Source organism: Alosa pseudoharengus, unplaced genomic scaffold (genome assembly GCF_046254945.1).
Source record: "Alosa pseudoharengus isolate Yale_2024_CS ecotype anadromous, Long Island Sound unplaced genomic scaffold, YU_APseudo_1.1 YU_APseudo_1.1_scf_1, whole genome shotgun sequence".
In the NCBI taxonomy this organism is placed as follows: Eukaryota; Metazoa; Chordata; class Actinopteri; order Clupeiformes; family Clupeidae; genus Alosa; species Alosa pseudoharengus.
Window position 1 is genome coordinate 4,902,367 of NW_027468564.1, and position 16,207 is coordinate 4,918,573.

At 41.6% G+C, this 16,207-nt stretch overlaps 2 protein-coding genes across 10 annotated transcripts in view; both read left to right on the top strand.

The window, feature by feature from the left end:
• The window catches only part of LOC143117364 (NACHT, LRR and PYD domains-containing protein 3-like), a 41,135-nt gene extending 26,987 nt beyond the window's left edge, over window positions 1-14,148 (top strand). The window contains exons 8-12 of the mRNA XM_076279287.1: window positions 6,312-6,509; window positions 7,676-7,719; window positions 13,450-13,655; window positions 13,710-13,713; window positions 13,807-14,148. Of these exons, the coding sequence (XP_076135402.1) occupies window positions 6,312-6,509; window positions 7,676-7,719; window positions 13,450-13,655; window positions 13,710-13,713; window positions 13,807-14,141 (787 nt within the window). The 3' untranslated portion in view covers window positions 14,142-14,148. The remainder of the gene's footprint in view (window positions 1-6,311; window positions 6,510-7,675; window positions 7,720-13,449; window positions 13,656-13,709; window positions 13,714-13,806) is intronic.
• The window catches only part of LOC143135426 (NACHT, LRR and PYD domains-containing protein 3-like), a 331,615-nt gene that overhangs the window by 258,134 nt on the left and 57,274 nt on the right, over window positions 1-16,207 (top strand). The window lies entirely within an intron of this gene.

Sequence of the window (16,207 nt, forward strand, 5' to 3'; positions counted from 1 at the left end):
ATCTGATTGAAAACGGATTTTGATAAGAAAATAGGGAGACATTGAAACAGAAAGAGAAACCTTGGTAATATATTCATTTTGACACAGTTTATTCTGCCAGCTAAGGTCAATAAGTGGACAATAAGTGGGGCAAAGTTCTCATCAAAAAGATCTGTGAAGGCAGGAGTTATTTTAATGCCCAAATATTTAAAACCTGACCTTGATATATGAAATGGTATGGCCTGATCTGGGATTTTCATCGCTGATTTATTTACAGGTAAGCATTCGCTTTTTGAAAAATTAAGTTTGTAACCAGAAACCTGTCCAAAAGTGTTCAGCAGTGAAAGTATGTCGTTGATACCTAATAGTGAGTCTGTGATGTAGAGCAATGTCATCTGCATAGAGGGATAGCTTGTTTTCCACTCCCCATCTGGGAATACCCTTTATTGAGGGTGCAGATTTTAGGGCAAGGGATAATGGTTCTATTGCTATTGTAAATAAAAGTGGACTAAGTGGGCAACCCTGTCTAGTACCCCTAGATAACTTTGAGAACGCAGCTGGTTTGTGACCGAATCAAATGCTTTTTCCGCATCTAAGGAAACCACAACTTCTGGTACGACATTGGGTGAAGGGCTATAAAGTACATTTAAAAGACGTCGCACATTAGAAAACAAATATCGCCCTCTAATAAAGCCTGTCTGGTCGGTTGAAATCAGGTATGGCAAGGGTGCCTCCAATCGCATAGCTAACAGTTTAGATAGTATTTTTACATCAGAATTTAACAGCGACACCGGGCGGTATGAACCACATTTAGACGCATCCCTACCGGGTTTCAGCAAAAGTGAAATTGATGCCTCAGTAAGGGATCCTGGCAATTTACCTTGAGACAAGGAGTGGTTAAACATATCTAACAGCAGGGGGGGTAGCTGACCAGAACATTTCTTATAAAAATCGATTGGGAAGCCATCAGGCCCTGGGGCCTTCCCGTTTTGCATGGCAGAGATGGCAAAGGTGACCTCTTTAAGGCTCAGCGGTTTGCATGGCAGAGATGGCAAATGTGACCTCTTTAAGGCTCAGCGGTTGATCTAACTGCTCTTTTTGGCCACCAGAGAGGGTGGGAACCTGTATTCTATCAAAAAAATGTAAAAAAAGTGATCTGTCTTTAAATGATTCCGTACTATACAACTCAAAATAGTAGTTTTTAAAGATATAATTTATTTTTAAAGGGTCTGTGATCAGCTTTCCTGTAGTATCTTCAATTTGAGAAATATGTTGTGATGCAGATTTAGATTTTAGTTGATGAGCCAAAAGCCGGCCTGCCTTTTCACCATGTTCATAAAACATCCCACGTGATCGCATAATAAGTTGCTCTGTTTCTGAAGTAGAAAGTAAATTATACTGAGTCTGAAGATCTATTCTCTCTTTGTAGAGTAATGGACTTGGAGATGTGGAACACTTCCTATCTAGATCAAATATTGAATCCATCAACTGTTGTTTTTTTTCTCTTTCTCTCTCTATTTTGATAAGCTGAATATGCTATTATTTCCCCTCTAATAACAACTTTAAGTGTTTCCCAAAGTAATGATGGAGAAACTGAGTCTGTTCTATTAGTTTCTAAAAAACTATTGATGGCTATAGAGATCAAACTGCAAAACATCTCATCTGATAATAATGTAGTATTAAAGCGCCACTGAGGAGGACTAGTATAGATGTGACTGAAAGAAAGATTCATAAGTATGGGGGCGTGATCTGATTCTACGATGGCACCATATTCAACCTTCTCTAAGGAGCTCATCAGTTTTTGATCAATGAAAAAGTAATCAATTCTGGAGTATGAATGATGGACATTAGAAAAAAATGAGAAAGTTTTGCCTTGAGGATTCAAAATGCGCCAAGGATATACACATGCTGCATGTTCAAAAAATTCTAAAAATGTACTGGCCATTTTCGATAGGGTATGTACTTTAGGGTTGGATCTGTCTAAATTTGGGTCCATGACACAGTTAAAGTCACCTCCTAAAATCAAAAAATGAGAATTTAGATTTGGCAGTTTACCGACAAGTTGTTGCACAAACCCTGCATCATCCCAGTTAGGAGCGTACAGGTTTACTAGTAGAACAGGTGTATGAAAAAGCCGTCCAGAGACTATAACATAGCGGCCTTGTGAATCAGATATAACACCAGAAGAGGTAAACTGAATTTTCTTGTGTAGTAGTATTGCTGTTCCTCTTGCTTTAGAATTAAAACCAGAATGAAAGATTTGTCCCACCCACTGTTTTTTTAAACGTACTTGGTCAAAATTACGTAGATGAGTTTCTTGAAGAAATATAATATCAGTTTTTAAATTCTTCAGGTGAGTAAATATTTTAGATCTCTTTACTGGGCTGTTGAGCCCTTTAACGTTCCATGATGCAAAACTGATCGTTGACCCCCCACACCCACCCTGTAAACTGTTAGTCATAGCCACCCCATAAAGTTATAAATGTAGTGTACATGACTCCTTTTGTCCATATATAACCATGTAGATGTCACACCTCCCTCCTTCGACAGAAAAAACATACAATCCCAAAAATGTACAGTAAATATAGAAAAGAAAAATGGTCCAGTCATTAGCCCAAGCATCCCCAGAACATTCCTTTTCTCTGCCAAACTGGCAGCGTGCAGGATTCGTCCCCCTTCTAAACACTTCCAACAATTCACCTTAATCATCTAAACTTTGCTTTCGAGAGCTCCTGAATATTAATGAAATAAACTCCAAATATAAATCAAGGTCCAGTATTTCGCCAAATGAAATAATGCTTAAACATGCCATAATAAAATAACGAATCCAAATGTACGATAACGTTGCTAGTCAATATTAGGCTACACTGAGTTAGCCGTGGCTTTTACTTTACCCAGCGTCATTGGATAGCCAGTGTTCAGTTAATCCTCATGTTCAGGACCATCAGAAATGTCGGCCTTCCTCTCAATTTTCCGAGCGTAGAACGCCTCAGCATCCGATGGTGTCTCGAACGTCAGCGTCTCCCCTCCATAAGACACTCGTAGGCGCGCCGGGTAGAGAAGCCTGAATTGAATTCCCTTCTGGTACAGAGCTGATTTGACGGACTTGTAAGCTGCACGTTTCTTAGAGAGGTTGGCACTAAGGTCAGGATATAGCCTCAATGTATGTCCCTTATACTGCATCTCGTTCTGCCTAGCCCAGCGTAATGCCTTCTCCTTGTCTTGATAGCGGTGGAAAGCAACAATGATGGCTCGAGGTGGATGACCATCTTTGGGTTTCTGCATAAGAGCACGATGCGCCCGGTCTAGTTCAGGCGGTGTGGCAAACACCTGATTTCCCATCGTGTCTTTCAAAAGCGTGGAGATTAAAGCCATCATATCACCGTTGGGCTCACTGCCCTCTGGCATGTGTATTATGCGGAGGTTTGCTCTCCGAGAACGGTTCTCCAAGTCATCGGCTCTACCAGTGTAGCATTCACAGCCTGTAGTTCAGAGATGGCTTTCTCCACTTTAGAGAGTGTTTCAAAGTTCTCGCCCGCAGTGCTCTCCACAGATGTAACTCTTTGTCCCAGTGTATCCACCATTTCCCGAAAACTAGTTATAGATGACTGGATAGGCGCCAGAGAGGCTTGAATGAGTGCAGCCATGTCCTCTTTAAGATTTTCACGTTGCTTTTCCATTTCTGCTGTTAGCATCACTGCGAGTTTGTTACTAGCTGTAGCCGTCGCCATATTAGCCACTCTGCTACTAAGCGTTTATTTCTTCGACTCTGTATCCCCTTTGTTTTTCTTAGAACTTGGCATGTTCCGAACATGTGATTTTGGTAACAAATTGAATAAAACAATCAACTGAAACTATTAACTCGATCTGTCAGTCTGTATAATAGGGAGTTTCAAGGTAATTAAATCCAAGGTATCAGGAGACACTCATTTGCACGTCTTGTCACTACATATCCCAAACCGGAAGCCATCGTCAAGACCCTTCTTAACAGGAAAAAGATGGCGTTCAGAGAGGGGGACATGGCAGAGCTGAGGCGCGTGCAAGGGGAACTCAAAGTCAAGCTGAAGGAGGCTAAGGAGGACTACAGAAGGAAGGTGGAACAGAAGTTGCAGGAAAACAACTTGAAGGAGACATGGGATTGCATGAAGGTTATCACTGGCCTGAAGAAGAACAGCAGCTCTGTGGAGGGGGACCTGGACAGGGCGAACCAGTTGAACCACTTCTACAACAGGTTTGACTGCCCTGCTCCAGCTCCAATGGCAGTGGTCTGTCCACCATCCCCCACCCCCACACCCCCTCAATACCAGTGCAACACTCACCTCCTCATCACAGGCTATCGTACCCCCACCATCACTGGATATTGCACCCCTCCCCCACATGGCGATCACGAACAATGAGGTGACAACGACCTCAGTCAACAGCCATCAGACACACAGATCCCAGATCCTCACCTGGTAACCTGGATTACAGATTACCTGACCGAGCGACCACAGTTTGTCAGACTGAAGAACTGTCTCTCTGACACTGTGATCTGCAGCACCGGAGCGCCACAGGGAACTGTGCTCTCTCCAGTCCTGTTCACCCTGTACACATCTGACTTCTGCTACAACACCGAGTCATGCCACATGCAGAAGTTTTCTGACGATACTGCAATTGTGGGGTGTATCAGGAACGGGCAGGAGGAGGAGTACAGGAGCCTGGTGGAGGACTTTGTGCAACGGTGCAAACTCAATCATCTTCAACTCAACACTTCAAAGACCAAGGAGATGGTGGTGGATTTCCGCAGGTCTAAGCCCACTCTCTTACCAGTCCACATTGATGGGGTCAATGTGGAGGTGGTAAGCACCTACAAGTATCTGGGTCTCCACCTGGACAATAAACTGGACTGGTCAGCCAACACTGATGCACTCTACAAGAAAGGGCAGAGCAGGCTGTACTTCCTGAGGAGGCTGCGGTCCTTCAATGTGTGCAGCAAGCTCCTCAGGATGTTCTACCAGTCTTTTGTTGCCAGAGTCCTCTTCTATGCAGTAGTATGCTGGGGAGGAAGCACAAGGAAGAAGGATGCGGGGCGAATTGACAGGCTGGTAAGGAAAGCTGGCTCTGTAGTGGGAGCTGAACTGGAGTGCATCACTTCACTATCTGACAAAAGGACCCTGAACAAACTGATCAACATCTTGGACAATGAGTGTCACCCACTCCACAGCACTATTGTTAAGCAGAAGAGCCTGATCAGCTGAAGACTTCGCTCACTGCCTTGCACAACAGACAGACTGAGAAAGTAATTTGTCCCCAGGGCCATTGAACTGTTCAATGCTTCACTCAAGGGAAGAGGAGAGATAGACTTATCTGCATAGTCTGTCTGCCTCTTCACCCCCTCCATGTTTGGATACTGTCTGTCCACTAGCCACTTTTTACCACTAGCCACTTTTACCACTGTCTTTCTGCCTCACTGTTTGCGTGCTATATTAGCACATTAGCACATATACATAACCCCTCCCTCCATGCCACAGCCGAACTGTGGCCACACTTATACCTTTTCTTAAAATAGTTAAATATATAGATATATAGACTTTATTTCTGCATTGTTGCACTGTTGGACTTACTCATTTGCACTATCACCATGACCACTATCACCATTGCACTATCACCATGACACTCATTCACACAGAGCACCTTACCTTACCTTACTATGCACAGAGAATCACAGGCTCAGTCCCTGCCTCAGTCATTGTAAGCACCTCTGATTGATTAATCACCACTATGTGGATACTGTTTTTAGAATTGATTTAGATAAAGTGTTAGTATAATTTGTATTTTAGTATATTTAGTATATTCTTTATCTTCTACTGTTCTTATTGCTGAGTTGTGTTTTTATATTATATACTTTAATTACTTTTTCTGCTGTTAAAGAATGTGTATGTGTTGTCTGTATGCTGCTGAGACCTTGAATTTCCCCTGGGGATCAATAAAGTATCTATCTATCTATCTATCTATCTATCTATCTATCTATCTATCTATCTATCTATCTATATGTGCTTGTGCACACAGTCATTTCCAGAACCTTCTCGCTTGTGGTGATATTATGAAATGCGATGTGATGAAATCACTTCTCTCGCTGTGAATGAATGGAATGTTCACATTGGACGATTGAGAGCAAAAAGCGGAGTGTCTGAGTGGGGATGTCCTGAGATATCGCCACTCAAGGAATGTCTCTTGTCCGATCAGAAATGAATACCTAGTTTTACCAGACCTATCTGTTGGAAAATAAACAACTTTAGTTTCAAACAATGTCATCAGTCTCTCTCTCTTTCTCTCTCCTCTTTCTCTCACAGGCTCTCTGATTGTCTCATCTCAGAGAATGGTTGTGCTTTTCTGGCTTCAGCTCTGACTTCAAACCCCTCTCATCTAAAAGAACTGGATCTGAGCTACAATCATCCTGGAGAATCAGGACTGAAGCTGTTATCTGCTAGACTGGAGGATCCTGTCTGTAAACTGGCAATACTTAGGTATGTTTGGAAAGAAACCCCAGTGTTGCACATTTAGACATTGACTCTATACCGAGTGGCCTATTTTCAAATATTTATTGTAATAGCTGCTTTACACTGAAGCATATTTGTATCTCTTTGATGCAGCATGCAATAATGCAAATATTTAGAGGTGTGTTCAAATTCACAAACACAGTCGAATGTTTAGGAACTAGAGCTGCCAGTTAAACACATTATTAAAGGCATTAACGCAAATCCATTTTAACAGCGTACATTTTTTATCACAAGATTAATGTTCTTTTTAGCCTAGCAAACTTTGTTGTTTTTTCACATGCTGTTGCAACAACTAGTAACGTTAGAAAAACTACAACACCACACCGGATCTAGCTAGACCGGCGCACACACTTGTTTGGGCTTGCAAGCTGGCCAAAGAGTAGGCCTAGTAGGCTAAAATCGTGTAACGGCAAAGATTTTTTTTATTTTACACTGTCACTTGTTGTTATCAACAATGCTGAACTTATGCTAACAGTTTTGCTAGCTTGTAAACCATGTTTCCAGTTTGAAATAGCAGAATGCTTGTCCAGCAGAGGAGGAAATATAGCTAATCCTACTAAGGGGGGCTTTAACTGTTTTAACAATGTGGCCTAATGTCAGAGTTGAAGCAAGCATTAAAGCAGTCGAGAAAAACTGTAACAGAAAGACAGGGAGGTGCAGAAGGACAGAGAGCTGGACAGGGAGGAGAAAAAAATGCTATTTCCTGATTGTCTTACGGGGTTGCTTATTCTGCGTATCATGACACATATGAAGTAGAACAAATTTAACCAAGTTAAATATCTATTAGGCCTATGATCACTGTCAGTAACCAAAGAAAGTATTACAACAAACAATCATTAATTAAGGGTTCCCAACATGTGGTCCGTGTTCTTCAGAGATAGTCCTCAGGTTGCTCACTAACTCTAATTAGTCTAAGAACAGGACAGACTGTGTCGGGGCTTTTTACTTCATGATTGTCTCCTTCTGAGAATTAGATGGCCCTTGTGGCGTCACCTTTTGACAAGTGGATGCCTTTGTATGCAATAAACAGCTAGAAAGAGAGTTACTTCATTACTTTATATCAGGGAAAATGTATACAGCAGCAGACTATTTTCATAAATCACCTTACATTTGTGGCACAAATGGTACATGTGTGTGACATTTTTTTTTTCTTACAGAACTGATCATGCTTTAGACAGAGCACGGCCACGTTTGCTGAGATGTAAGGTTTTATTGTTTATTCGGTATTTATATGTGTGTATGGGTGTCTAATAGCAATGTGTGTGTGTGTGCCTATGTGTGTGTGTGTGTGTTTGTGTTTGTGGTCCTGTGTCTGTGTGTGTATGGTAGGGAGAGTAGTAGGGCTGTCAATCTTCCTCCATAATCCCATTTGAATTTCATCAATTATTATTTTTAATAATCTTTTTATAATTTAATATTTCATATTCAAATTTTGCCTATTATTAATATGTACTATGCATCTCTACACTGTATAAACAGGCTTATGCAAATGCCACTTTAAATGCTTGGTTGACTTATTATATTGAACAAAAGCTCAGTCTACCAACAATATCAGTTGATTGGTTTCCGTTTCTTTTGGGCAGACGTGCACACACACGTTATTAGATGTGCACTCAGGCTGCTCATTGTCGAGTGATATCTCATTTGGGCCTTAGTCTACATATTCTGCAGATTACGATATTGTTAGGCTACTTGTTATTTTTCCGTTTTGTGATGGAAATCCAAAAACGTTCCACAAACGCTTAAATGGTCAGGAGTAGTGATCTCGGTGGGCGCACCGCTTTCTGACATTTCTAGATTGTGCATTAGATGTGACAAAAGCATTTCGTTTTTACATATTCGCTAAAGTTAACCAACACATTAAAACCAAACAAAAACACTCCCAAAACGCACCACATTCGAATAGTAATTTCAAAAATCGATTAGTATGGATTTTTTAATATTCTATTTATATTGAACATGGTGTGTGTGTGTGTGTGTGTCTGTGTGTGTGTTGGCAGGGGGAGTAGGAGTGTATGTGTTTGTTTGTGTTGACATGGTGTGTGTGTGTGCGTGTGTTGGGAGGGTGAGTAGAAGTGTGTGTGTGTTTTTGTTTTGTTTTTTTGACATGTGTGTGTCCTAGTACTGTAGGTTGAGTAGGAATGTGTGTGTGTGTGTGTGTGTGTGTGTGTTGATATGGTATGTTACGGCCTCCGATGCAGTTCTTAATTTGCACGGAGCCGCTATGACAGGAGCAGTCAGTTATGTTTATGACGCACAGGTTACTTTCTTTATTTAAATGTTTATTTGCTTTTAAATACTTTACATTTACACGGTCAAAAAACTGTGTCCACCTCCTACTCCCGCCAGCTGAATCAAAATCACCTGTGTGATCACTTGGTAAGCGGAGGTGGGGCTACATAGGAACTAATGTAAATCTGTAAATATGTGCCCATTATTGCCCAAGCACCCAGTGACACAGATTGACTTGATCAGTATAATGCATTCTAATTTTTAACATATCATTATAATCATTAGCCTGGCCTTAATTGCCTTCCTACGTACTTCCGCTCGATTTTCATCTCCCTCCACGACTCCGTCTGGGATTCCGGCCATTGGCCGCGTTCGCAGCGGTAGATTCGACTCCGCGCCAATCAGCGAGCAGGAGGCGGGAGTTGTGAGAGACGACTTCGAGATTCTGCGCTGTTTGAATTGTAGTCCTCGAGGAGTTTGGCAATGGCATAAGTTAATGAAGCAATTCAGTCCGTGCTGGCTACGCTTCCAAATATTCAGGAACTGAACTCCTAACAAAAGGAGTGTTTAACACATTTTATTTCGGGCAAAGATGTCGTGGCCCTACTCCCTATGGGATTTGGGAAACGTTTGATTTGTATCGCGCAGTAGCCTCGATATTAAATTACAGCATGTGCGGCAGACCCGGTATGAATGAAGCGGCGTGTTTTCAATGATGATCACATCTAGCTTTGACAATTGTGATGATATTGTATCGCCGAGGCTATTTGCCCCAGTGTTGGGCTTTCTGTGTTCCCAGCATGTGCGTGTGTTTGTGTCTCCCTCTCCCTCCTGTGTCATGGAATGTGTCAATGAGTTCTGATGTGTTTTGATTGGGGGGAGGTGTCCGGGAGGGAATATTTAGGTGTATGGATAGGTTAGCGATTGCTAAGGGGAGGGAATAGAATAGGGGGTTCTAAGACGTCTAAGTTTAGTCAGAGTAGAAGTGGATTACGTGCGACTGAGTTGTGTTGCGTTGTGTTATTGGCCGATGAGTGTGAATGACGAGTGATTGAGACCGTGATTTATCAGCGATCATTTTGTTGTTTTGTAGTGGACACCTCCTGTTGCCCGTGCACTAGCCTGTACATCTATAGGAAATAAACTACCGGAGTTTTGGAACGATATATCAGCCTCCCCGTCTCCTAACTTCTCATCGGCGTTACAATATGTTATCTTCAACCTTACTGTTGAATAGTTATTTGCTATTCTTCCACTAACTCTTACATTTGTATCGCAAAGCTGGCATGGTCATTTACATCCATCTTGTTCGCTTTGGTGGGGAATGATTGTTGTGGGCAATTTCTGAGTGTTGTAGTGTAGCTTACTTCACGATCGAGCTGGCGCATAACATACGTCACGGCCAAACGTTAGCGATTGGGTGAAATCAGATCCAATCGTTTCAAACTTCTACAGAGTCCACGCATCCAGCTTGCAAACGTTCGTCAATAGCCGATATCCCAGACCCTTGTAGAAGCGAAGCGTACCAAGGGGATGGCAAATTGCCAGGCTATATAATCATATTAACAAAAGAAATAACAAAAATAGCAAAAATGGCTCCAACATCCCTAATTGTCTACAGTATTCATCCGACAGTTACACTAATAAACATGGAGCCATCAAATATAATTAATTTGTTTTAGACACCATATACATTACATATCTGCAAAAAACTTATAATAGTTCTATTCAGTATAAAAATTAAAAAAGCTTCTTCAAAAGGTCTTCTTCGAAGTGCAAAAAAGGGAAAGAGGGGTGAGTTAGTAAGGTCAATAGGGGTCAGTCAGAGTCACGTCATGTCATGTCAAGCCTCCATAAGAAGGTTAGTGATGGGTCTCTCCAGAATGTTTATTTTCGTATCTTGACGGCCAACCGGCAACCCTTCGATTTCCATACCTGAAGCCCTAAGCAGTAGACCACAACTACCCCTGGAAGTCTTGGCCAAGATTTCTCGGGCTGCTTCAGAAAGTCTGGTCAGACTTCAGAAAGGATTCAGTTGTCTTTGCAGGGTTAAGGCCCCTGCTCAAATAATGCCACTGAAACTTCTCTGACAGGTCCCTGATGGTTGTTACTCTGTTGGCCACATATGTCTGGAAGCGGCAGGTGTCATTTAGGATGTACTTTATGACTGAGGTGCTGCCTGTCCAATAGACTGGTGTTTGTTTGTGTTGACATAGTGTGTGTGTTGGTAGGGTGTTTAGTGCTGTGTTTGTGTGTGTGTGTTTTTGTTTGTCTTGACATTGTGTGTGTGTGTGTTTGTTTGTGTTGACATGGTGTGTGTGTGTGTTGGTAGGGTGTTTAGGAGTGTGTGTTTGTGTTGAAGTGGTTAGTGTATATGTATATGTGTGTGTGTGTGTGTGTGTGTTTTGTTTGTCTTGACATTGTGTATTAGGGCTCTATCTTGCACACCAGCGCAATTGACTTTGTATACTGGCACTTTTGTCTTTCCTATTTTGCAGTCAACGCATATTGGGATTTTCCCTCCACAGGTACATGTGCGCCCACGGGGGCATTTCAGCGAAAAGAGGGGGCGTGTTCCGGCGCAAACGGTCCCTGTTGATATTTTGCAGTTTCAGAAAACTTTTTTTTAAGGGTGCATGCATGGCCACAGGCCTGCAGAAATTAATGCTATGCACACCGATCTACAGACACCCTGTGCACAGATGGAAACATTCAAAGCCTTGATAATATTTGTCCGTTTCCCGGTTTTGTTCGTGCATTGGTCAACTAAAAATTTAGTAGCCTATATAGTACATCTACATGCATTATCTTTACAACAACAACGCCTAATTACGACCTATTAATTTGGACAACTTTACAGCCCTTTAAAGCCCTATAAAGGCTAAAGTTACTGAAAATTTAGTAGCCAAACATCTACATGCAATATCTTTACATCAACGCCTAATTACGACCTATTCATTTGGACAACTTTATACAGCCCTATAAAGGCTAAAGTTACCTTTAGTTTTGTTCCAATTTACCGTTGTGTGTTGGCTTTAAACATCGTGTGTGCTTTAACATCAGCCTATTAGCATTATTCCAGCTGCGCTAAGGTTTTGACAAGCACCACAATTTTGCCTACCTTGTTGTAGCCCATCTGAAATAACTCCAAACTTTGCTATGTTCCCTCCATCCTTTCGTTGTTTTCAAAAAACTTTTTATATCCATGATGGCCTTGAAGTCTTGAGTTTGTGAATTCGCTTAAATAAGCTTATTATGTACTGTTAACCAGCAACCATAGACAGTAAAAGAAAGCAGCAAGTAGCCTTGGCTACAATTTCTGTAGTTGCTGTGTCCATTCATTGTTATTCTCTCTCCTGCTCAAACAAAAGTTGTGCATGCATTAAGTTGATAACGTGTTTACAAACACTACTTTACATAAAATAAATATTGTAAATAGCCTACTGTCATGCAGTTAATGGGATACTGTGCAGAGTTGGAAAGTTAGGTCAACATGGAAACCGTTTCTCGTTGTTGAGTTGCCTGTTGGTAAGGTACAGCCGTAGCTTACACCTGCAGGAGCGCTTGCTTGGGTGCCTGTGTTGCGCAATGCACTTTGCTCCTCTCATCTATACGACGCAGTTCCCATTTCTCCAAACCATACATAATTACAAATATTGCTACACGAGGGAAATCAGTGTGGTGTCCGATGTGAAAAAACAGGTATAAATCTAGCGAACACATTTCCATGAATCATGGATGTGTTGATGACATAAATTAGGAAATATTAGAGGACTTAATGAGACGTGATGTTGAACTGCATGCCGATACTATTTAACCCAAATGCCCCAGCAGCAGCACGGGAGAGGAGAGCTTATCTGACAGATCTGCATTGTCTATTGTGAGGTAATGTTAGATTACATTGCAAAAATATCACCATGCATTCATAATCTTGTGATTCAGTGAGAGTGATCCCAAAACATCGGAAAGTGACATTTCTGTATTACATTTTGTCAAGAGGAAAAATCAATAACAAACTGTTCCCAACTGACTATAGTGCTGTGAACCGTTCCTGGCTGCGCCTGGCAAATCCGCCATCATAATAGCAATCTGTTATGGAACAAGCGTGCCTGTTGTTAAAGGGAATGTGAGATGACGCTCTGATTGGTGTTACCCGGCTCAACGGTAACAAAGAAATGGGGCAGGAGACAGTGCGACAATTCACGCCTAGGGTTTAATTACGTGACAACATAAAATACAAAATAACTTTAACAACAACAGAACAACACACAACGCAAAGCTCCCGCCGCTTCCCTGCAAGGCCAGGCCAAATTTATCCAGCAAGGTGGGACACGCCCCGTACACTGGCACACCCCCTATCCCGGGACACGCGGGATCAGGCCTACGAGAGGAGAGGCAGACAACATGAGTAGAACACAGCCGAGAGGCCTGAGTGGTTTATTGCATGTTACGCCCAAACCACACCCATGAGTAATGTAGCTACTTCAGACCACCCCATTTTAGATTTGCGTCCGGCGCAACAGTCATTATCCCGCCGGTAAAATAGAAACAGCGCCCAAGATCCGCCCACAATTTGCGCAAAGTCAATTGCGCTAAAGTGCAAGATAGAGTCCTTACTGTGTGTTTGTTTGTGTTGACATGGTCTGTGTGTGTGTGTGTGTGTGTGTTCTCATGTTCTCTCCTCTTCTCTTGTCTGCAGATGCCTGTGATCTCACATTAGACCCAAACACAGCACACATAAATCTCTATCTCTCTGAGTGGAACAGAAAGGTGACATATGTGGATAAGGAGCAGCCGTATCCTGAACACCCAGAGAGATTTGACTGTGAGGAACAGGTGTTGTGTAGAGAGGGTCTGTCTGGACGCTGCTACTGGGAGGCTGAGTGGAGTAGGAGAATATATGGAGTTCTAGATAAGATGACGAAGAGATTTGATGATGATTATGATGATGATGATAAGTGGAGTAGCATAATAGATGGAGTTCTAGAAAACATAATGAAGAGATTTGATGATGATGATGATGATGATAATGATGATGATGATGACAATGAAGAAGCTGAAATATCTGTGGCCTATAAAAGCATTGAGAGGGAGGGGGGGGGTCGGGACGTCACAATGGGACGGAATGCCAAGTCCTGGAGTCTGCGCTGCTCCCCTGACAGTTACTCTGTCAACCACAATAATGAAGAGATTGACATACCTGTCCCGTCCTCTGGCTCCAGAAGAGTAGGAGTTTACCTGGACTGGCCGGCCGGCACTCTGTCCTTCTACAGCGTCTCCACTAACACACTCACCCACCTGCACACGTTCCACTCCACATTCACTGAGCCCCTCTATCCAGGGTTTGTGGTTTATTCTGGCTCCTCAGTGTCCCTGTGCAAGATCACATGAGCTCCTCCTCCAACTGGTACGTCCACCTGTCACCCTTTCTCTCTACCCTCAGTCTACCCCTCTCCCTTCCTCTGTCCCCTCTTCCTCCCTCTCTCTGTCTCCTCTCCTCCTACTCCCCTGTCCCTGTCTCCTTCCTTTCCCCTCTTCCACTCTGCATTATCTCTCTCTCATCTCCTCTTCCTCCCTTTCTCTTCTGTCTATCACTCTTTTTCATCCCTCCATCTGTCACCTGTTCATACAACTCTGCTGAAGTTTGGGGCTGATCCATTTATAGATTTGTGTGTGTGTGTGTGTGTGTGTAATGTATATGAAACTGTTGTCTGTGTGCAGACTTCATCATAACCCCTCTATCTACACTTCTCTTTCTTCTCTCTTCCCCCTTTTCTCCTTCTCTCATTCTGTCCCTTGTATGTCTATACAGACGAGGCTACTGTGGGCCACCAGCCCAGAAACTTAACTACAGGAACTTTGGCCACTAGGCTACAAGCACCATGGCGAGAGTTGCTGCTGAGTTTACACTCATCATGGGCCATTTCACCAACTGCCAAATTTCATACATAAATTAATAAAGACAAGACCAAAGATCCTTGATTACTGGCATGATAGAGAAAGGTAATTTATTACTATGGGAGCAGTTCCAGTCTGCATAAGTGGGAGTGTCATCTTACGTCACTAAATAAACTTTATCTCTTAATAAACAATAAGAGCAGATCAACATAATTGTGTTCACAGTATTATTGTCTATAATCATGTATGATACTAATAAATCATTCTTTAGGAGATGGGATAAATAATTGAATTAGTCATGTGAACCGAGCTAACTAGCTAGGTACTGTAGCTTCAAAAGCTATACCAGTGGATGGGAGTAGGTAAGGCAATACAGCTATGCTATAACAAGTGACTAGTAGTTGAGGGACTTAGCTTAAACTTAATATACTGTTGCAAGTTCACTTGAGTATAAACTATCCACTTCAACTAATGTCAGTAATATTATTCAGCTAGTTGTCATTTCAAAGAAATTACGCTTCTCCATGTAAAATGTTACCGTAGCTAGGAAGCTAGCTAGCTCGCTAGCAACCGGGCAGTAACAGCATGGTGTGATATTAAGTTATTTTTGTTTTGTTTTTACAAATCCAAACGCTAAAAATTACACTAATAGGCTTGACATGATCATAAAAACTTCCAGATTTTCAGATAACAACCAATTTATTGGTAAAATTCAAAAGTTTCCTGTTGACATTAGTGCATCAAGGGTTTACTCTGGTCTGCATATTGATATGTATATTCAACTGTTTTTGTGATTTTGATGATACTAAACAAATGCTGATATTGCTTTCTTTATATTTTGCACTTTTCCTAAAATGAATGTGTGGATTATGAGAATGTTTTAGCAATAACAGTATGATATATTCTGTACTATTCTTCTGTTATTTGCTGATTTTCTTTGAAATGTATTTGCAGGTCTGAGGTGTCAGTGTTTTTATGTGTTTACACAGACCTCTGAACCATGCTTGTTTTGCTGATTTAAAATATGTAAATGAAATGTGAAATGAAATGAAAGGACATGTGATGAACCTGTTGTCATTCTCTTTGTTTCATTGTTAAGTGTGCTTGCTGAATTTAAGACAGTCAATCTAGCCCAAAAAGACAAAAAAAAAATGCAACAGAAATGTTGATGGAGTGGAACATTTTTTTTTTTTTAAGGCCAAAGTTGTGCCCAACACTCTAAGTAAACTGAGTAGAATAGGGGAAATCCAATTAATAGCTATCACTATGAAACGTCTCCAGTTGGTTAGTGACATCATACCAAAGAAGAAATGTATTACTCGTTTTTGAGATGTAATGTTTATAAATGCAAATTAGGCATTTATTCATAAAATGTACCGTTTGCATATATTGCAAATCACACAATCGGAAAATTGAATGAAGCCAGATTAAAGCCAGATTAAAAATGTATTGTTTCATTATGTTGAGACAATACAAAAAGACAAAATTAAAGAGGGGACTGGGGCTATGTTTCTTTATTATCCCCTATATTAGAAAATATTTAGAGTCAGATGCTTTGG